The sequence below is a fragment of the Pagrus major genome, chromosome 19, assembly GCF_040436345.1.
Source record: "Pagrus major chromosome 19, Pma_NU_1.0".
NCBI classification, from domain to species: Eukaryota; Metazoa; Chordata; class Actinopteri; order Spariformes; family Sparidae; genus Pagrus; species Pagrus major.
In genome coordinates this window covers 2600863-2623444 of record NC_133233.1, presented here as the reverse complement: position 1 = coordinate 2623444, position 22582 = coordinate 2600863, and the positions used below count along the sequence as shown (strand labels likewise).

Below are 22582 nucleotides of genomic sequence, written 5' to 3'. Positions count from 1 at the left end.
AAATTTCACACAGACAGCGATGCGGAGTAGTGGCACATGATTCCCGCACTGAAAGGGCAGTTTGAATGGAGCTAGAGTGAGATGTCTTCCAAAAACTCAGCCACTGACTCCATCCAAAATTCCTAATACACTAAAATTGCATGTTTATTAATATATCCGAAACCTTGGTGTGAAACCAGCAGTATGTTAACTGCATACTGCCAACGTGGAAATATTACGGCATGCTTTCTTTGATTCCCGAAATGGTTTATATAACAAGCACTCAGCCCCTGCTTGATGCTAACACATAATAGGAATTGCCATTAACACGCTAATGGAGGTTAGCATCTGCAGTAAAAGCATATTTTACATATTTACAAATGATACATTTTAAATCACGTACTTAACATAAAACGACATGTGTGCTCATATTATCAGTATACAGTATTTGTATATGCTGTGGAAACACAATTACAACTGCTGACCTCACATAATTAGCTCAATCTGCTGCTGTAGCACTGCAACACTGAGCTGCTACAGCAAGCTCAAGGGTTCAAAACGTTCACTCAAAATTCCCAATTGGTTTAAAATACAGCCACCCCTAGTAGAGACATTGCTTGCCAGGAGAGGGCAGCACATATACATCTTGATGTTTTATTCTTATAGCACTAGGTTGATGAGCAGGAACAGCTAGATGTAGCTTACTTCAAAAAGTATTTTATTTTCATGATTTATATGCAGTACAGCAAGATGATCCTGATGCTACTAAAATAAAACTTAGAAAGACTCACTGACATGTGATGTGCATCGTTACTATACATATGACATGATATATTGTCTCCAGAAGAAGAATGAATCAACTGGTTAGAGCTTAAATTACATTTTTTGTGATTACAGAGAGAATTAAGTACAGAAAAAAGGTGCCATTGGGTACTATGTTGTCCTCACTACAGTGTTGGAACTGCAGCTATACAACTAGCTAAACTCTTCCTTGCGAATGATGACTTGAGTCGTAGTGAGCTTTAGTTGCTGTTTACTGTGGCTCTTCTACATCAACTTACATGGACAGAGTGAAAACTGTAACAAGACAAAATATAAAAATCACCATTTTACTCTGCAACATGTGCTTTTCCTCAATGTAAATAGATATAAATTAAATATTTTCAATACAAACACATCAAATGCCTATTCATGTAAATAATATTTTTTAACATTAATTTATGCATCCAACTTTAAAATTATTTACTTACAACGTTGCCTCTGTGGTGTTTACAGTGTGGATTACACGAGATGAACACAGAAACACAGGTGTACAGATTCAGCTGGCTCTCCCAAACCACTAATAGGAAATAAACTGTGAACCTGTAACTTCCTAAGCAAGATGAACACATTTCAAAATAAAAGGTATTTCAAAATAAAAGCACATTCAAATGTATGCCTTAAAGGCAACACAGGTACCGTTATCGAATTCCAGGTGCCGGTATCCGAACCGGTATCACTTCAACTATGAACGGTACCCAACCCCCAGTCCTCCGCACTCCTTCATATCCTACCAGAGTGTCATGCCTGCCTGATATTAATAATTTGCTTAGATTGTGTTTATTTTTCCTGGATTGTTGTGTTTCTGCCATGGGTGAGTAGAACACGTGGTTAAAAGGTTTATTTTTTGTCTGTTTTAGGTGTGTATATTGTTAATATTTCCAACTTTTTTATGCTGTAGATCCTGAGTCTGCGCAGGGTATTTTGAAAATTGACCGGTTGCTGTTCCTTTGTCTGACTTTCTGCCTAGTTCGATCTTATTTGTGCAGGTTGATGTGGCTGCTGTCTGCTTCAGTCAAAAATAGACTTGAGTGCCTATTGTCTTTGGAACAGAGAGCAGAGAGCCACTCCTGAGATGCTTCTTTAAAACTTTACCTGCATATGTTTTGAGAGATGAGATTGAGATTTGTAGCGAGTGGACATTTAACAGTGTCAATGTTCTCTGGTGGATAAGTTATGTACTGGAAACACTGTCTATCCCAGACATTTGTTACATGTTGGCCAGCTCTCATACTGATAGATCTGTATTAAAACAACACTAGGTAGTTTGGACTCATTACTACCCCCAGCTGGTTGAGAAGCGCAATTATCTGTTACCAGTGTCGTAAATACTGTCGCTGTATGAGCATCCCTGGGGAAAATGAATACATATGGAAGAATTATCCTATCTTTATTCAAGAGCGTAGATTTTCAGTTTGAGAGCATGATTTCATTCCTTTTCAGTGACACAGCTCCTTCTCGTGCTCAGATTTATTCTCCTCATGCTCACATTTTGTGCTTGCACTGAGATGTTTGCTGCTTTCTTTCAAAATGTGTGCTTGAACTTAAAAATCACATGCTTGTGCTCACACATCTTCTTCTTGCACACAAGAATTTCGCTCGCATTCAAATATGCCCTTGGCTTTTTTCGCTGGCTCGGCCGTGGCGTTGGTTTATGAAAAATCCAAGTAGCTGCTGGCTAAATCCACCGGCGAATAAACGTGTGATGTATGCCGTAAAGCAGGTCACACTATACGCCTTTACGTCAGATAGGTTCCGACCCGCTCTGGCAAGTTACACAATGCGGTTTCTGCCAGCGCGACCCCCCTCAGGCTGCAGAGACGTCACCATTCATCCTATTAACCGTTTTTCTACCACTTAACTGAGTTTAGAAACATTATTTTAAGGTTGAAAAACTACCTAGTGTTGCTTTAAGAGAATATCAGCATGTATCAGTCAGGCTCAAGGTCAAGTGTTGTCATTGTCTGATTTATTGCAATTATATCTGCTGATAAAAAGGGCAACAATTGTCTAATCATTTGCTGACCCTCGTCTCCCTTTAACTGAGTGATAAATCAATCGAGTTTCTGGAGTACCCAATTTCTTCTGCTGCAGCAGTAGTTCAAATACTACACACCATGTGTGTATAAGATTTATGGGTGCAATGATCTTGTGTGGTTATTCATCATGGTCATATCTGGAGAAGCAATTGTATATTTACCTACCCAAGGATGTTATGTTTGCACCTGTTTGCACCAAAAGAGAAAATTGAGTTTGGTAGATAATTTCTGTGTATTAAAGTGAACTCAAAACCAGTGGCCACCTGGAGGTAGGAAATCATTCTAGAAACTTTTGACTTAGTTCATAAAATTGCATTTCTGCAATCTTTCTGCTTTTTACATCATCCTCACACAATCCACAAGTGAACATATTTTGTCTCTCTTTTCATGTCATTCTCTGCCATTTCTGCTCGACTAGGCCTGATTAATGCTGCTGGATGCAGTATGCAGTCCCTCCGTTTCAGTTGCTGTCTAATTATATTCACGCATTAATGCCTAACAGAGACTGCTGTACCAGAGCCCTAAAGTGATAAGGTCTTACAGTTGGAGGGCTGATATTACAAACTCTATCTCACACCCACCCCCCTTCTTCCACCTGTCTGTACTGACTGCTGATTTAACTGATTAAACCCTCTGGATTTCTCTACCAAAATACATAGAGATGTAAGTAATACAGTTTTTTTATTATTATTTGTTTGTTTTATCACTGATGTGTTAGATAAATAGCTATTATCAGGCCATGAGTAAAACAAACTGGTGGATACTTGTCGCCAAAAATGCGAGAAATGTAAATCTCGTAATCGGCTCTATGGATTCATACAAAATTTGGTGTGCACAATCCAGGGTCATGTCTCAGTGACGTCCTAAAGTCTGGTTAAAGTGGGCATGGCTTATAACAACAAATTATTTTTTAGATATTTCACCCTCCTAACTTCAAAAAATCATTTTAAAAAATCACACAAACATCCTATAGAGCTGAATTTTTTTCACCACATACACTGATTGTGACAAAACCTTGGTTTACTGCAACCTATGGTAAATTCATTATTCACATTATTCTTTATTTCTCCAAAACTAAACATCTATCTCTACAAGCTTTTGCTGTAAAGATCTGAACTCAATAATGTAATTAACAGAATGGACATTTCTATGGAAACTTTTCAGGGTGGTTCTGTACTTTTTTCTTATCACATAAATATACACTATAAAGAAAGTAAGGCTAGGTTAAATAAATAAATAAGAAATAAATTACGGCTGTCAAAGTTAACGCGCTAATAATGCTTTAACGCAAATTCCTCTTAATGGCATTCATTTTTTTGACGCATGATCAATGCACGCACGTTATGGCCCTCGGCCCGCGCCGTAGTTTGGGAAATCAGGAAGCATGCAGCAGTAATATTGTGGATAGCGAGCAGAAACAACCCCCTTGAGCAGAAATGGATTTAAAAAAAGGGACTTTTGAATGGCAAGTTCAGCTTCAAAGCCCTGCCAGATGGTTCTCTCAACAAGAAAAAAGTTCTTTGCATTTACTGTCAATGTGAACTGAGTTACCACTGGAGTATGTCCAGTCACAAATACCACTTGTTGGCTGAGCACACAGCTGATGCAGAGAGCCCTCCTCCCCCCTCACAGACCACAATGCTAACTTCCATTAGCAGGTTAATGGGAATTAATATAATAAATAAGCAGAGTTAGCCTCTACCAAAAGAGGACAAATGTGTCTACAGGTAATTATGGTTGTCTCATTCACATGATATGTGCTATCAGGTGGCTTGCTTAAATTAGCTACAAGTACCTACACATAGGACTCACCTAGTTTTGTTTATAGTTTGAGGGTGCAGCTGAAGTCAGGTCTACTGGAGAGCTGTGTGCAGTCATAGGAGCTAAGCTAATGTTAGCTTGTGGACGGTCAAATGTAGGACTGTTGTTTTGTAAAACTACCATGCTTTGTTTTCTGTTACAACTTAAAAACAGAAGACATGATGTGTTCCTTTTACTCTTGGCCGAGGTGAGGGTGCTTGGCTGAGTCACTATAACGCATTACTTTTGCTGCTGTGGCTAAAGAATTAGCAAAGTAATGTAATTTTGTTTTTTGTGGGTAATGTGTAATGAATAACTGATCAGTTTTTTTTAAGTAACCTGTTCAGCACTGACCGTCACTATGTTGCCCAACACTGACACTCACAGTCATATAATTTGTTGAAACTGTTGGCAGCCACTTCTTTATATTGTGGCGCTGTGGTTGATTCACCCACCACACTGTGCAGTAATAGAGCTTTCTATGGTGTTTCTGTTATCTAACTGTTATGCCCCAAAATGAATCACCTGATAAACCACAATAATGCAAACAATCCATTCACTATTAAAGAATAATGAGCAGGCCATATTCAGTCACTGTCAAATGACAGGAAAGCATGAATAATGATCAGCCATTCACGGAAGACATATCTCAAACGTCAGCAAATAATGATCTGTGGTTGATTGATTATTACATCCATAACTGCCTACTTTCTTGGTTGGAAATGCATGATGTCCATTTGAGGACTGTGGTCTTCTGCTGCCTCAGCCTGAATATACCAAAGTTTCTCGCTGTGTATAAATCACTCGTCACCTGTAGGCGTATTAAATAAAGTGTTGCAGCGGCTGTTTCAGTATCCAGAGTATCGCTATCATTCATATGTAATGTTTATTGTTATGTATGAGGTTTTATGGTTTCCCAGAGGTTTGGTCTGACCATACAGATGCAGACATGGTAATGAAGTGGATAGGTTAACAAACTAAGAGCACTGAACATTGTTGTTGGCCACAGTGCCCTTTTTGGTAGAGTCTCAAAAAGAGTCTCAAAAGTTGGAAATGTTCAAATTCTGCACATAGTGCCACATTGATTGTGGCACTTTGGAAATTCTTATTGCTCTTAATGTTTTTACAGTGGAATTTACTGCTACACAGAGTGGTCAGATACGTTTCAGTGACAGGACATGGTGGAAGTTGTGCTCATAATTTACGCAAGGGATCATGGGGTCTAGGAATAAGCTGGATAGAGAGGTGATGTCACACCCCTTCCAGTGGACCACCTTGCGAACTTATTTAAAAAAAAAAATAGGAGCAAATCATTTTTCAATCCAGTTTGAATTGTGCCATGAATTACACATAATTTGTCATAACTAAACGAAAACTATGACAACAAATGTTCATCAACAACCTTTTGTTTCATGGCAAAGACGACACAATGACGAGCTAAAAATAGATCTACGATAATAAAAACTATGACAAAATGTATGTTTTGTTTTTCGGTGAGGTGGGACTAAAATGTGTTAGGCTATTTAACATCTAACTATAAAGCAAGAATTCTTTGTCTGTCATTGTTTCTCTCTGTACTCTTTCTGTGGTTCACATATCTCTGTTCATCCAATCTACATCATACTTGGTAGGTTTGTTGCTGAGGGCCCAAGGAAGTGCAGTGTCATATTTGGTCAATGTAGCAGAGCTACGTGCATGTTGCTGCAGTCACAGTAAAGTACATGCTATTATTACTGAAGTCAACCATAGAATGTGTAGATAGGCTCAGTTTACAGTATAAAAGTTACTGAAATGATGCGTGGTCTTTGCTGCCACAGAAGAGAAATTGAAAGTCTCTGTTCGTGTAACGTGCAGCATCTTCCCACATTCTTCACAGCAGTATGATTAGAGTTCCTATAAATATTTCACAATAAAAGTACTGTACTGTATGTTCTTATTTAAAAGCTTTTACTATGAAGCATCAAAATCAGGAGACATGGGGTTTTCACCAGCAGTAACTTAACACAAGAAAGATATTTTGGGAATGTAAAAGGCAGTGCTTGCCCCTCCCTCATTACCACCAGTGAGGCACCCTTTAGCCATACCCTTAACCCCAGCTGCTCCAGTGGAGCTGTTCACTGGCAGGCAGATCAGACTGTGGTAGTACTGGGCAGCTTCCAGGTGTGAATGTGTAACTGTGTGAATGTGATTAAGATGTGCCTGGAAAAAACATTGCTTTCAGTGAACTCTCCCTGAATAAAAAAAGGTACCAAAAAAAAAGTGAATAAAAAGTACAATGGCATAAACCAAGGGTCTGCCAACTAATATAATTATTCAGAGCTTCGGCTCTGGAAAGGTTACATATGCAATCACGTTAATCAGTGGATCGGATGATTGATGACAAAAAGTTTTGTTTTCTTTTGTGATGTTATTTTACTTGCAGTGTGAAACGTTACCAGCTGACAAACTGGAAGTTTCTCTGCACCTGCAGGCTAATAACTACCCAAAACAGCCAGAACTCAGCTGGAGCTGCAGTTTCCTCATGACATAATGTCATTAAACATTTATGTTTAATGACACTATGTCATGAGGAAATTTGCTGTTTGCATATCAGTCGAGACACACTGCATTATGAAGGGATATGAGAGGCTGTTTATGAGCCTATTCATTATGTGCTTTTATCTTGGTTTTCATGTAATGCATACATGTGAAACTCTCGAACATTTTATCAAACTATTTTCATATTACTAACGATGAAGTGTCTGTCGCTGCAACATATTGCTATCCTTTCAACGCCCAGGCCTACTTTCTTCTTCCTTTACTTCCCCATCCCTGCGCTCCATTCCTTATCTTCACTGCTCCTACTTATGTTTCTTTTGCTGTAAAATAATCTAGTAAATTGGTTGGCAGCGCTGGTAAAGATGAGGTGGCTGTGAGAGGAAGGCCCCCATCAGATCAATGGCCTTTGGCCTCCCTTTGCATTTATCACACAAGCACTCACATACATATTTTTAACTTTGTAACATACACATGGGTAAAGGAAAGCAAATACCAACTTTCAGTGTCTCTCTCTCTCTCTCTCTCTCTCTCTCTCTCTCTCTCTCTCTCTCTCTCTCTCTCTCTCTCTCTCTCTCTCTCTCTCTCACTCACACACACACACACACACACACACACACACACACACACACACAGCTTTGCCAGGATTAATTAAGCCGTGTGGAATAGCAGAGCTCCATAAAGACATCATCAGGAATCTGAATCCATTCGCCTCTTTTCTTCTGCATTTAATTGGCCCTAACACTTCATCACGGGAGCTGCACACACACACACACACACACACACACACACACACTCAAAGGGATTGGGAAATCTTTACGTTTACGCTCGAGAACTGTAAGTGCTTTGTATTTTTTGTATAATAGAACAAGATCCCATGGTCTCCTGATTCTGGCATCTTCAGCACAGCAGGCGACAACCGAGACAAATGTCTATTGTTTGGCTTTACTAAGTCATAGATTTTAAGATTAAGATAGGGAGAAGTACATCGTAAGTTGAATGATACCAGGATAGTAGTGAAGAAGGACAACAAAGCAAATGAATGTAGCAACACAGGACAACATGTGTTACAAGATTAGATGCACAGTGATGCAATATGGCTATAGTAAATAAGGCTTATTGCCATGTATTTTAGATGTTACATTTATAAATGTTAACATTTTGACAGTATACAGTTGAATGAATTGTTGTACAAATGTAATAAACGTAGGCTTTAAATAAATTGGAATCTTATTTTATCTAAGTTGTTTTTAATTACTGTACTTCAATTCCAATAAAAGTTTTTTAAATGCATCACTGGGATTTAATGATAATAATTGGTGTATCAAAACCAAACCTCATTTTGTATTTGTTTGTACATTGTTTACAAATAAACAATGTTGTTTCATAGATGAATATTTTGCATAAGAAAATGTTTTTGCTTGCTTCTTTTAAGATATAGCTGAGGCATCTATATATCTATATATATATGTATATATATGTATATGTATATAAATATATGTATATATATGTATATATATATATGTATATATATATATATATATATATATATATATATATATATATATATATATATATATATATATATAGGGAAGCCCTAAAGGGCCATGCATTCATACATTTATATATATATAATATATATGTATATATATGTATATATACACACATATATACACATATATACAGTCGTCCTCAAAATTATTCATACACTTGCTAATTTTTGTGATTTTCTATTTTTGTGATGAAATGACTGCATTTTTTCAAGTTTGTTTATGAGTTATACGTGACCAACAAGTGAAAGAATGACAACAATACACAATTCAAGAAATTCTTCATTTCAGGGGTATTTTATTCAAGGATTCCCAAAAAATGCCATGTTCAAAATTATTCATACCCTAGTCCAATGTCTTTCTTTAATAGTCAATAGCATAGCCTTTGTTTTTTATGACTGCTTTGAGACGATTCTTGTATGTGTCCACAAGCTTCCTGCATGTCTCCTGTGGGATGTTTGCCCATTCCTCCTTTGCGAAAGCCTCAAGCTGGGTCAGGTTGGTCGGTTTCCTAGCCACCACTCTGGTCTTCAAGTGATGCCACAAGTTCTCGATGGGATTCAGGTCAGGACTCTGACTTGGCCATTCTAGGACGTTGACATCATTGTCCGTGAACCATTTCTTCACTACCTTGGCAGTGTGTTTGGGATCATTGTCTTGCTGGTACGTCCAGTTGTGGCCAAGCTGTAGTTTCTCAGCAGATTCCTTCACGTTTTCATCAAGGATCCTGATGTAATCTTCCTTTTTCATTATTCCTTGGACCTTGACTAGGTTCCCTGTGCCACTGGAAGAGAAGCATCCCCATAGCATTATGCGTCCACCACCGTACTTGACTGTGGGCACAGTGTTCTTTGGTTTATATGCTTCGCCTTTCTTCCTCCAGACATATTGAGCATCCATATGGCCAAATAACTCCAACTTGGTCTCATCAGACCACAGGATGGTTGACCAAAAGCTGGGATCTTGCTTCAAATGACCTCTAGCAAAGGCCAGGCAAGCCTGCGCGTTTCCTCCTGAGCAGCGGCGTCTTTCGAGGCCTATGTCCATGGAGACCTCCTCTGTGCAAGACTCGCTCAATGGTGGACCGTGAGACCTTTGTCCCTGCCTGGTCAAGCGTTTCAATTAGGGCCTTGGTTGTGGTCTGGGGGTTGTTGTTGACCTCTCGGCATATTTTCCTGGCAAGTTTGGGGGACACCTTACGCTTCCTGCCACGCCCGCTGAGGTTTTTAACAGTACTGAATTTCTTGTACTTGTTAATTATGCTCTGGACGGTTGCCACAGGGACATCATACTGCTTTGAAATGGCCTTGTAACCCTTTCCTTCACTGTGGGCACGCACAAGACGTCGACGTAGGTCTTCACTGAGCTCCTTCTTCTTGACCATGATGACCAGAAATTGAGAATGACCAGAACACTTTTCCTCTATTTATACTCTTCTGGAAAGATGCTATTTTTTTAAATTAGTGTTTAACATTTGTTCAACAATGTTAATGGTATTTATTCAATTGTAACATTTTGAAATAACCACAGGACAAAGATTTTTGTTGAGATATTGTCAGGGGTATGAATAATTTTGAACATGTCATTTTTTGGGAATCCATGAATAAAATACCCCCGAAATGAAGAATTTCTTGAATTGTGTATTGTTGTCATTCTTTCACTTGTTGGTCACGTATACCTCATAAACAAACATGAAAAAATGCAGTCATTTCATCACAAAAATAGAAAATCACAAAATTAGCAAGGGTATGAATAATTTTGAGGATGACTGTATGTGTATATATATATATATATATATATATATATATATATATATATATATATATATATATATATATATATATATATATATACGGAAGCCCTAAAGGGCCATGCATTCATACATTTTATTTCCTCAGTTTTCCTGTGATAACGAGTTAATTTCATTTGTTTTCTCGAGAACTCGAGTTATTATCTCGAAATAACAACTGCCGTTTTCCCAAGATAACGGGATAATTTTCTCAAGATCTCGAGATAACGAAACTTTGTTTTCCCGAGAAAACAATATAATTAATTTGAGATCTCGTCAGTGACTACATAGCTGGTCAGCAATGTAGTTAATGACGACATCAGGCTCACTTAGATTGCGCCGCCGATATAGCTGAGGCCTTGCTAACTGTCTTTTTAGATTATGCACACTCATGTGTATATTATCTGTAATAGCAAGGCATAATGCTATTTCAGCCTGTCAGGCCTTGATTGAAAAGATATGTGACGTGGTGATCGATATGCTCCTGCTCCTCTGACATTGCTACACTGAATGATGTTTCCTGCAATGATTTAATATACTACACTATCATTTTGTTTTCTCAAGATCTCGAGAAAATTATCCCGTTATCTCGGGAAAACGGCAGCTGTTATTTCGAGATAATAACTCGAGATCTTGAGAAAACAAATGAAATTAACTCGTTATCACGGGAAAACGGAGGAAATAAAATGTATGAATGAATGGCCCTTTAGGGCTTTCGTATATATATGTATATATGTATATATATATTTATATATATATATATATATATATATATATATATATATATATATATATACATACATACATACATACATACATACATACATACATATATATATATATATATATATATATATATATATATATATACATATATATATATATACACATATATATATGTATATATATATATATACATATATGTATATATATATATATATATATATATATATATATGTATATATATATATATATATATATATATACACATATATGTATATATATACACATATATGCGTTTGAATGGGTTAGTTTGCTTTACTTTAGTCACGTTCATTTTGTCTGGCAATGGAATACGACACAGTGGTCCTCCGCTTTCTCTTATCGTCCTCAATATTCTGTTCATGCGCGCCTTCATGTCAGTCCTCTACTGTCAGTCAGATGAGAGATGTATGTGACTTAACATCACAGCAACACATACTATACATACTAGTAGTCAAAAGAGATTATTAAAAACAGTTAATAAACATCGACTCTCTAATGTTTTTGTTGTTCTTTTTTTTGAGTGGACACTCCATCATCAATAAGGCTGCATTATTCTCTCCTCTTCAAATTGATTTATTTTTCCTTTATGACACTGACTGACTTCATTTCTCTTCCCTCCACATCCTTCTTTCCACAACTCATCCATCAATGCTTTGAACCAACAATTATGCTAACACTAGCTTGTTATGACAGCACCAAGTGTGCTGCATTGGCCACTTATTGACTTAATGAATAATCTTGCTCTTCTTAAAAGGAGCACACACAATCAGTCAACACAGTCCTGCTGTCCATTATTAGCTCTCTTCTCTGTTTATTATCTGCTTCTATTCTCTCTGTTTCCTGCAGCCTTTTATGGGATGACATATATTGACAAAACATAAATATATTTGATATTATTATGTGTTTACATAAAGAAATGGCAAAATATTAAACCAATAATAAAACTCAGAATAAAAAAGCCCACTTTTTCCATTGCTTTTTAATAATTTTTTTCACATCAGATCCATGGAAGCCCCAATGTGGGTCAGGCTTGGTATTGACCCATCAGGGCATCAACACAGAAAAAAAGCCCACTTTTTCCATTGCTTTTTAATAATTTTTTTCACATCAGATCCATGGAAGCCCCAATGTGGGTCAGGCTTGGTATTGACCCATCAGGGCATCAACACAGGACTAAGGTGTAGTGTCTGACACCAGAGCATTGGTGACAGAGCCTTTGTGTCTTGTGGGCTGCAAGGTGGGGCCTGCATGGATCAGACTTGTTCCACCACATCCCATGGATGCTTAGCTGGATTGGGATCTGAGACCAGGTCAACGCCTGACATGCCTTGGGCCATTCCTGAGTAGCTTTAGCAGTGAAGCAGGCTACATTGCCCTGCTGGGTTGCGGGCATTGCCATTTTGGAGTGCTGTTGCCATCAGAGGGTGTACTTGGTCTGCAACAATATTTAGGTAGTTGGTATGTGTCAAAGAATATCCATTTGAATCCCTTGACCTAAGGTCTCCCAGCAGAATGTTTATCTCATTGTGACTGATATACTGGCATATTTATTTAGTTGAGTAGTCAAGTAGTTTTTAAAATTGATTTTTCAAGGACTTTGATTTTACTTCATTCAAACTTGTTTATTTAGGATTTCTCCTCCGAGATCAAGATCTCTTTCGCAAGATATGCCTGATAACAAATTGTGTACATGCAGTATTCAATGGAGTAAGTGACAAAGTGACTTATTTACTAATATTAATGTCAAAAGAGCTTTAAAGGGCCTCATAAGAAATAGAGTCTGTTTGAATATTACTCAAAATTGATCTAGAAAAACTAGGGTAAATTAGGGTAATCCATGATTAACGTTAGAATATATGACAAATCAAAGAGAGATGCAAGAAAATGACTTCAACTTAAAAATGCACTTTTGGTGCATCTATAGTGCAAGTGAAAAGTGAGCCGTTAAGAAGCCTTTGTGGACAGCTGTATGGATTGAAATAGAGGCATATCTGTTCCATCAGACATTTGAGAGGTAGAGGAAATGTCATGCCAATCCATCCTGTTGAGATATTTCAGTGTGGACGAACCAGCCAGACAGACCAGCATTGCCATCCCTAAAAACTGTCAAGTATCCCAAGGCCCTCTGCTTCCAGACACCCCAGTGCATTTAGGAGCTTCCCAGCACTCTGTGCCTGCCTCTACCTCTTCTCTGGGACTCAACAGCACAGCTGATTGGACAAGAGCCTCTGCAGGGTCCTCGGATCCAACTTTGTTTCAACCTCTTTCTCTCAGTCAAATATGTATCCCTGCACCCTGGTGACCTCCACCTGAGGTATAGAGAAGAGGTTGGGCATGTCTTAAACTGCAAATAGGCAGAAATCTCCAAGTAGGATGAATCTGCAAAATAAACCCGGATTGCTGATAGTAATGTAACGCTGCTGTGGTGAGCTTTTCAAAGATAAACAGCCACCTATGAAGCAAGCACTCGTGTTAAAATGGAAAGTGGTTGCCTCCTGCACAAGACCACTTCTTTCATTGGCTGTATCTGTCTATCCCTTCCTCTCCCTGTTTCTTCTGCTGTCTCTGCTGTTGGAGTACTGTGGTTTTGATGGGCAGCAGATATTAGAGGGTTTGGCAGCATTTAATTCCCAGTTGCAAATGTTAAAATGGAATGGAGGCAGAGAGAGGAGAGGAAAAATACAAGACACTTCAATCATAGACTGACAGTTTGTGTGTGTGTGTGTGTGTGTGTGTGTGTGTGTGTGTGTGTGTGTGTGTGTGTGTGTGTGTGTGTGTGTGTGTTAGAAAACTAAGGCCATAGTGTCTATAACTTACTTACATGTTCTGGGGGTGCTCATGTTTCCCGAGAAGAAAATTTTGCACATTTTAAAGTTAAATGCATCGATCTGGTGCACATTGAGAGAAAATTTAAGAGGCTGTATCATAAATAACATGAATATAAATGAGCAATTGTTGAAAACATAAAATGTAGAAAATAAAATATTACACTGAGCTGTGGCTCTGCTGCCTGGTGATTAGTCTAGTCCTAACAATTCACGATACTATACAGCTGTGGCTATACAATGTTAACATAATCCTATAGGCTATTGTCAGTAATCAATTTCAATCCATTGCTTTCACTCTTGTGTTAGTCCTGAGTTCTAACTAAACCTTAATTGAGAGGCTAGATAAGCATTGTCTTGTTTCAAAATTCTGAGCGCCTGTGATTACCATCTTAACTATAGATTATCTGGTTGAGGTTGCTGCTGGAGAATTTTTTGTTTGTTTGTTTGTTTTTGCTGAAGATATCTTCACAGATCTTAAGTGCTATAATGAGAAGTGAAAAATGTTTAAGGATTGTGACTAAGGTGCGGCAGTTAAAACTTGGTGTCAGTACTTCAGATGAAGTTTACTCAAATTAACAGTGCGTTTCTTTAGGTTGCTGTTGCTATTTCCAAGACAAGGAAGTCAGTGAACAAGACTACATTTAAGGTGAATAAAACTTAAAACGTTATCTTGTCTGTGGACATTTGTGCCTGAGTCATGTCAGATAGATTTTTATCAGCAATTGGTAGTTTGTTTAATGGTGTGTTCACCATTGGTCACCAGCAAAATGAGTTTGACCGCAGTATAATTTGTGTTTATTCACCGTACTCTTGAAGTGTTTATCCCCAGTAAACAGCCAGGGTACTTTACTAAATTAGCCATGAGCTAATTTTAACCAAGAATGGCATAAAAGGAGAGTGTGTGTGTCTGTGTGTAAATTCCGATCAACTCTCAGTATTCAGCACTCACTTGAGACTGCAATTCCCCCTTTTCTTTTCCCCTCTACTGTCTGTAATGTCTCCATGAAATAAAGTACATTTCCCATCCAGCTCCAGTCAGCATTACAGTAACGTGACAACATCTACAATGGATGTCACCATCGCTGTTGCAGTGAATTAAATCTGCTTTTTAATCCCGAAAAAAAAGTATTCTCTAATCTCTCTTATCGCCCTCCTACCATCAGTAAACGGATCCAGATCAGAGCAGAATCTGGGGACGGGGGGGTGTCCCATTCTTGTGAACGTGATATCTGAAGAACACCTTGAGGGAATTTCCTCTACATCTGGTAAAAGCACATTTTTGGCCTTTAATCAAGAATTTATACTACAAGTACAATAACATTAGACATACAAATGCCTAATAGGACAAAATTATGAAGTTATGACATTTAATAAACAAAAGGTCAGACTTTAAATGTACCGTGATATCATAATGTTCTGAAGTATGCTCTATAATATGCTCTAGAAATAACTTGACTAGTGCACTGAGGAATACAATCAAAATGTGGTAATTCTAGTATATATTTATAGTTTGATATAGGTTTTTTTTTTTTTTTAGGCTGTTACAGCCCACTGCTCAAGACTTTTTTCTTTGAGGTGCTGGTTTTCATCAACTTTTCTCTCATGTTTGTGGTTAAATTATTAAAGTGCATAAAAGAACGATCTTGTATGTGCCGTTTTTGGACAGGACTGATATGTGGGCATGGCAAAAGATTAACATTATATTCTTAACTGGCAAGTGGGTCGTTCTATGCACTCTCACTAACAATCAAGAGACCCTAAGAAAAAAAATAGTTCAGAAAGGTTGACATTGTAAAATAATGCACCAATCAGCCACACTATTAAAACCACCTTCTTAATATTGTGCAGGGTCCCCTTTTGCAGCCAAAACAGCTCTGACTTTCTGTTCTGCTCCGTTCTGTTTTCAGCACATCTAGTTAACCCAACTTATCAACTCGATTAGTCAACCCAGTTTTTCCCAATTGAGCCATGAGATGTTCACATAAAAGGATGTGTTTGCTGCATATAACCGTTTGCAACATATGACCAATTGCAGCTACTGGGAGCAAGGAGCATATTATAAAAATTAAGAGCAAATTAAAGCTGCAAGCAGCGATGAACGGGCCCTCGCAGTCCACGCGCGTCGGGGCGTGCTGCTGTCGGGGCGTGCTGCTGTCGGGGCATGCTGCTGTCGAGGCTTGTTCATGCAACAACTTCCGTAGAGGAAACAAAACTGAAGGCAGTGAAGCTGCTGTTTCGTCATTTAGCAATAAAAGCGCCACCTATTGGTCGAATTGCACGAAATTTTGTAGAAATGCTAATCGTGCCATGGAACACAATTGCCAAAAGTTTTGTGTTAATCGGACTGTATTTCATCAAGATACACAAGAATGTCTGTTTGACCACAATGTGCAGGAAATTGTTGTTTTATATTTTGGGCGTTCTGTGGACTAGCACATTTCTTTTAATAACTTTTTGTCAGGAGGGTCCACAGATGCTGCGTGCAAAGTTTGGTGTAAATCGGAGAAATTGCCTGGGAGGAGTTTGAAAAAGTAGGTTTGCGACATTTCGCGAATTTGCGAATGGAAATTCAGTGCGAACGTGGGCGTGGCCCACATCACACAGTCCAGCTGAATTCAGGGAACATGTAGATATAAGGTTTAACAATGTGCACCATATTATGTGGGAGTTATTAGGCAAAAACGGTTTGTGTTGATGATAGCGCCCCCTGCTGGTCATTTTTGGTGTGTGAGTTACAGGGGCCGGTCTATACCACCCTGTCAATTTCATATCCATAAGTGTTATGGTGTGGGCACAGTGGCAAATATAAAATGAAACTGCCACCAGAGCGCCACCTAGTGTCAGATCGGTAACACCTTTGTCAGTTGTCCTCAGGAGGTCATTGGCAATGAGTGTACCAAAATTTGTGTTGTCTTGAATTTAAAGAGCGCCACCTAGTGGTCATCGGCAATAAATTTGCACAGAGCCTTAGGGGCTCATGTGGAAGTAGTGTCCTGAGTTTCACGTCATTCGGACAAACCAATGTGAAGATATGCAACACTTCCTGTTTGGAACAAAATCTGCAGGAAGTAGTTATTTAATAACTTGAGTATTGTTTGGCGTATCAAAATTCTTTTAATAACTTTTTGTCAGAAGGGTCCACAGATGCTGTGTGCAAAGTTTCATGCAAATTGGTGAAATTGCCTGGGAGGAGTTCGAAAAAGTAGGTTTTCGACATTTTGCGAATTTGCGGAAAAAAACTGAGGCGGAAATGGGCGTGGCCTATATCAGAAGAGTCAGCATAATTCACTGAATGCGTGGATATAAGGTTTTTGAATGTGCGACAAAGTATATGGGAGTTATTAGCCAAAACGCACTGTCCTTGATTATAGCGCCACCTAGTGGTAAAAATTCACAACAACAACAGATTAGAAAATTTTTCGCCAGGTCTGATCTATATTCCAAGTTTGGTGAGTTTTGGGGTATGTTCAGGCAGTGAAAAATGCGATCATTTTGGCAGAAAAATAATCATTACAAAAACAATAGGGACCTCGCAGGTTCCCTGCTCGGGCCCTAATTATAATATTAGACACATACAAAGAAGAAGAAAAACTTAATCCAGGCTAAAAACAATACAGTTGCCTCTGCCAAATGCAGGAGAGACACCTCCCAAAAAATATATTTTTTTAATACATAAGTTAATTGGCTGCCCCATCAATAGCACAAGAGTAGATCTAACTATAATGACACTTGTGTATTCCATTAAATTAATGTTTCTTAAGTTAAGTCTACTCTTATGGCATGTATGAACATTTTAGCCTTACTCTTTCATCTCCAACCCCCAGTGGAGTCAAACAGACATAAAAGTACCTGTTGAAAAGTAAAGGAAGGCAATGTATATGATCTACAGTACTGTAAGCCCACAACTCTGAGTGGTACACTGGCAACATACAATTAAAGAAGCTGACAAGTCAGTCTCCTCCAAACAGAATCTATATTTCACATATAGAGAGCCAAAGTCACGCCCCATGGGACCTTGTGCAGGAAAAATTATGCATGGTAGTGAATGGAAGAAGACAAATCATTTTTCGATCCCGTTCGAATTGTGTCATGAATTACATGTTGTCAACTTAAAAAATTATTTTCCAAGTCAAAGTCCTGATTTGTTGTGGTTGGCCACTGTCAGTCTTGCAGGAGGAAAGTGAGATATGGCTAATTGCCATAAAAGATTCATTGTTCAGGAGTTGGTTAGAATTGGTAAAATCAGCTGTCATTGAGAGGGCAGCCATTTAAAATGAGCCTCCAGATTGTGAGAGTGGTGACATTGCAAAAGACAGTGGAGATGAGGAGATGGTCTGGACAACAATTAAGGATGATGTGTGTGTGTGTGTGTGTGTGTGTGTGTGTGTGTGTGTGTGTGTGTGTGTGTGTGTGTGTGTGTGTGTGTGTGTGGAGCTACATTTATCATCATTTCTCCCTAAAAAATCTCTTTTATAATTAATTCTTACTTGAGTCCATCTGGTCATTAATAAAGCTTTTTGAACATGTGACAAAAGGAACCTCTGTTTCCACAGTGGTTTTGTGAAAAAAGAGTCACCTCTTGTGTCTGACAACTAAAACTAGTATGATACAAAAAATAGCTATATCTCAAAAAACATTTTTTGAAAAAAATCAATTCTGTCTTCTAATTAAGGCATATTAGATAGGTGAAATCAGAAATTTTAATTTTGTCATGTGTAGCCACCTGTCTTGACAGTTTCCACAGCAAATTTTGTGTTTCTACCTCTTACAGAAAAAAATCAGTGGGGCTTTTCTTTAACATACTAAAAATAGTTGGCCAGGCTAGGCGGATTTTCTTCTTACCTTGATATCGATGTTGTAACAATAATATAGGGATGACTACTGATACTGTTTAGGTAAGCTTTTTTTTTTTTTTTTTTTTTTAAACCCAGGCAAAGTATGAATACTGTAAGAGGAGGAAAAACCAAGACACAATTAAATGTGAAACAGGCTTCAGGGAGGAGGACAGAGACACTGAACTGAAGAAAAAGTCTTTCTACTCCACTGCTCTTTCTCGCTACTGTGCGAGCAAGAGACACCCATGGGAGAGAGAAGTGACAGACCGGGGTAGGGGGGTGGGCTGGATGTTGTATAGGATAAAACACAGTCAATGTTGACAATCAACTGCGTGTGTCCACTGTTGATGACCATATGTATGCCGTGTGAGTATTTGGTGTTTTTGTATTTGTTCCAATTAAATTGTCGACCACTACTGGTGAGGATCTCAGCGATTGTGTGCAAGTCTTGTTTTTGACCACACATTGATATTTTTCCACCTGCAGCTGTTTACTTAAATCTAGGGCTTGCTGCATTGGGTGAAGGGGGGCACTAGAGAGAAGGGTCAGTACAAATAGGAAGCAGCAGTTTGATGTCAAAGCTTATGCTGTTGCCTCTATCTGATCTCAGCTAAGTCCATAATCAGCCATTCAGGTTTATTTCTATTCCTTCATTCAGCAGGTGTTACATCAATGGGTACACACACATACACACTCATACGCTGATGGCAGAGGCTGCCAAGCAATTAGGAGCAATTTGGGGTTCAGTACCTTGCCCAAGGATACTTTGACATGCAGGGGGGGTAGCCTAGGAATCGAACCACCGACACTCCGATTGGTGGACGACCTGCCCTTCCTCTGAAGCTACAGCCACCCCATTAATGCGTTAGACAGACGGATTAATAAATGGATGTTGCAGTGAAAACAACTTCTCTTGCAAACCAAATGCAATGACCCCTCAACCTTATGAGCCAGTTTGTTGGTTGGTTGCTTTGTTCTCTTAAGAGCCATGCTTCTGTTCTGCCATTGGTCAAACCTGCAGTAGTGCCCCTGAGAGTTGTCAATTAAATCAGCAACTTAAGCTGTTTCTGGAGTTTTTGACTCATTCTGAGCATACAGATGAACATCACAGAAGATAATAGTGCTGTATAAATGTTGTGACAATTTTCTTTGGGTGTTTTGATTTTTAATCTAGTAGACCAAATCACTGGAAGTCCTCACTGAGCTGTTTTTTCCACAACATCTGGTCTGAATTATCATTTTTTAAATTATTATTAGTTCAGCTAAGATCATCCGTGTATAATTTGTCACATTGCTATACACACACCTCTGTATGTGTGTGAGAATTCTATACTGTATTTATCTGTGCAAACTGAAAAAAGTCTCTCATCTGCTCTCCCCTCCCCTCCACTCCCTTACCCTCCTGACTTCTGCTCTTCTCTCCTTTTCCACTCATCTCCTTCTCAGTCTCTATGGCAGACACATGCAGGCCAACCCAGAACCTCCAAAGAAGAGCAATGATAAGAGTAAGAAGATCAGCCGCAAACCATTGGCTGCCAAAAACAAATAAAGAGAAGACTGAGGATAGGGATGAAAACTCACTTGGCCAGCCAAACTCACTGCATGTGCCTTTTTTCTTTGTTCTTTTCATTCACATTTTATTTCATGGAAATGTTTCAATTATGTTTCTAAATATGTACTGTTAAACACTTGGACCGTATAACATGCATCCCTTTTTTTTCTCCAACTCTTCTTATGGTAAATGGACTTGCTAACAAAGTGCTTTTCTGGTCTACTGACCACTCAAAGCGCTTTACAACACTTGTCACATTCACCCTTTCATTCACACATTCATACACTGATGGCAGAGGCTGCCATGCAAGGTGCCGACCTGCTGATTTGCAATTCAGTGTTTCCTATTCAAAGCACCCCACAATATTTCTATACTCAGCATTCAAACACAGTCACATACTGATGGAATAGCCATTGGGAGCAATTTGGGGTTCAGTATCTTTCCCAGAGCACTTCAACATGCAGCTGGAGCTAGGGCTCAACCACCAACCTTCTGGTAATTGGACGACCCGCTCCACCACCTGAGCCACAGAAGCCTAAGCTGCCCCTCATCTATAGAAGCAAAGTTAAGAATTGATTTAAATGTCATTGTTAGAAAACACTGGCAGTCACTTTTTATGCTGGTGCCCACTTTGAGGACATCAGTGTCAAGAAGTACTGCAAGGTGACACTGCTAAAATTCTGTCATGCCAAAGGCAAACACTAAAAACAGGTGAGTCCAGTTTTCTCTGGAAAGAACTCTTCTTCACAGATGTAAAGGTATTCAACCCTCTAATGACAAGCCTCCGATTTCTACTTGATGCAGCTGCATCGCATCCAAGTTGCTTCTCGGCTTCAACAATCCTCATCACACTTCCAGTATCCTCTGGAATCCATATTTCCTAACATAGTATTTCATTTAGTGTAATTCTTTATGTTTAACAAGTGTGTGGAAAACAGTTGTAGTTATTTTAGATGTGGTAACATATTTTTGCAGAACTTTACTCAGTTTAAATACTACACTACCCAATGCTTTCTTCTGTCTGTATTTTCTGAATAGTGTATACTCCCCCTTCTCCTCTTCCTCTCTCCCACTAGCTGGACAGTGGGGGCAGACAGGACAGTGTTGTTATCTAATGTCAAATAAAACTGAATCTTTTGAGCAAATAATTTAAATACAATTATCTCTATGAGTGAAGAAGCAGGCCCACTGAATCATTACTTGTTTTCATTCCACTGATCTCTGAGAGCATTCTCAGTTCAATTGTTCTTGTGTTTCAACTTTACTGTACCTCTAATTCCGCATTCTCTATGTTATGTTATTTTTTAGAAGCTTTACCAAGTGTCCATTACATTTCAGCCTGTTCCAAAAATGAATGAATGCTTGGATGTATTCAATTTTTGAAATTCATGCTTTAGTTCATGCTTTTGTCAGAGGCTCTCTGTATTGAACGTTTAAAATAAAACGGTCTCCAAACAGTTTCCTCTGTATTGTATTGTTCATTTCAGGTAAATATGCACTACATTTAAGTGTTTTTCTTATTTTTTACTTTGTCACATTGAATACAGTTTCAATAACTCTGAGACACTGTAGGACAACACTATGATGCCTGGAAATATGGGGTTTCAGTCCCCCATAAGACTTGTGCAGAATGGCTCATAAAGACTAAGAATCACATTTGAATTTCGTAGTTGAATGTCGAAATGAAATAGCCAACTGTTAAAAAAACAAACCAAGAGCAAACTGTGGTCTGTAGTTGGTCTTGTGTGTTAAAATACCAGTTTCATCCAAATTAGCACCAGCTTTCAAACATCAGCATTTGGGTGTTACTTACAGTAAGTGTCCATTTGTTAAATCCACACAGACTCTGACCGCCCTCATTGTTCTCAGAACCAGCTGTCCCGTCAGGAGGCTATCGGGCACTGCAGGCTTTATGTAGAGTATTACAGAAGAGGACCACAGTAAAAAAAATTGAGCTAGGACTTTTTTTTCTTCCTTTTTTTTTCTGAATTAAATGCAGAAGTCTGACTCTCAAACCTACTATATAGTGGGTAGTGAGTGATTTTGGAATCGAACTCAGAATTCTGACTTTAAACTTAAAAGTCTGGGGAA

The 22582-nt window shown here is 38.5% G+C and overlaps 1 protein-coding gene across 3 annotated transcripts in view; it reads left to right on the top strand.

The window, feature by feature from the left end:
- Nucleotides 1-21951, top strand: part of rsu1 (Ras suppressor protein 1) — a 110522-nt gene extending 88571 nt beyond the window's left edge. For 2 of the 3 annotated variants that reach the window (XM_073488543.1, XM_073488544.1), the window contains one exon: nt 20386-21951. In XM_073488543.1, coding sequence (XP_073344644.1) covers nt 20386-20488 — 103 coding nt within the window. In that variant the 3' untranslated portion in view covers nt 20489-21951. Of the gene's footprint in view, nt 1-8038; nt 8568-20385 lie in introns of those variants that run through there. The other variant, XM_073488545.1, reaches the window with a different exon arrangement.
- The last annotated feature ends 631 nt before the right edge of the window (nt 21952-22582 follow it).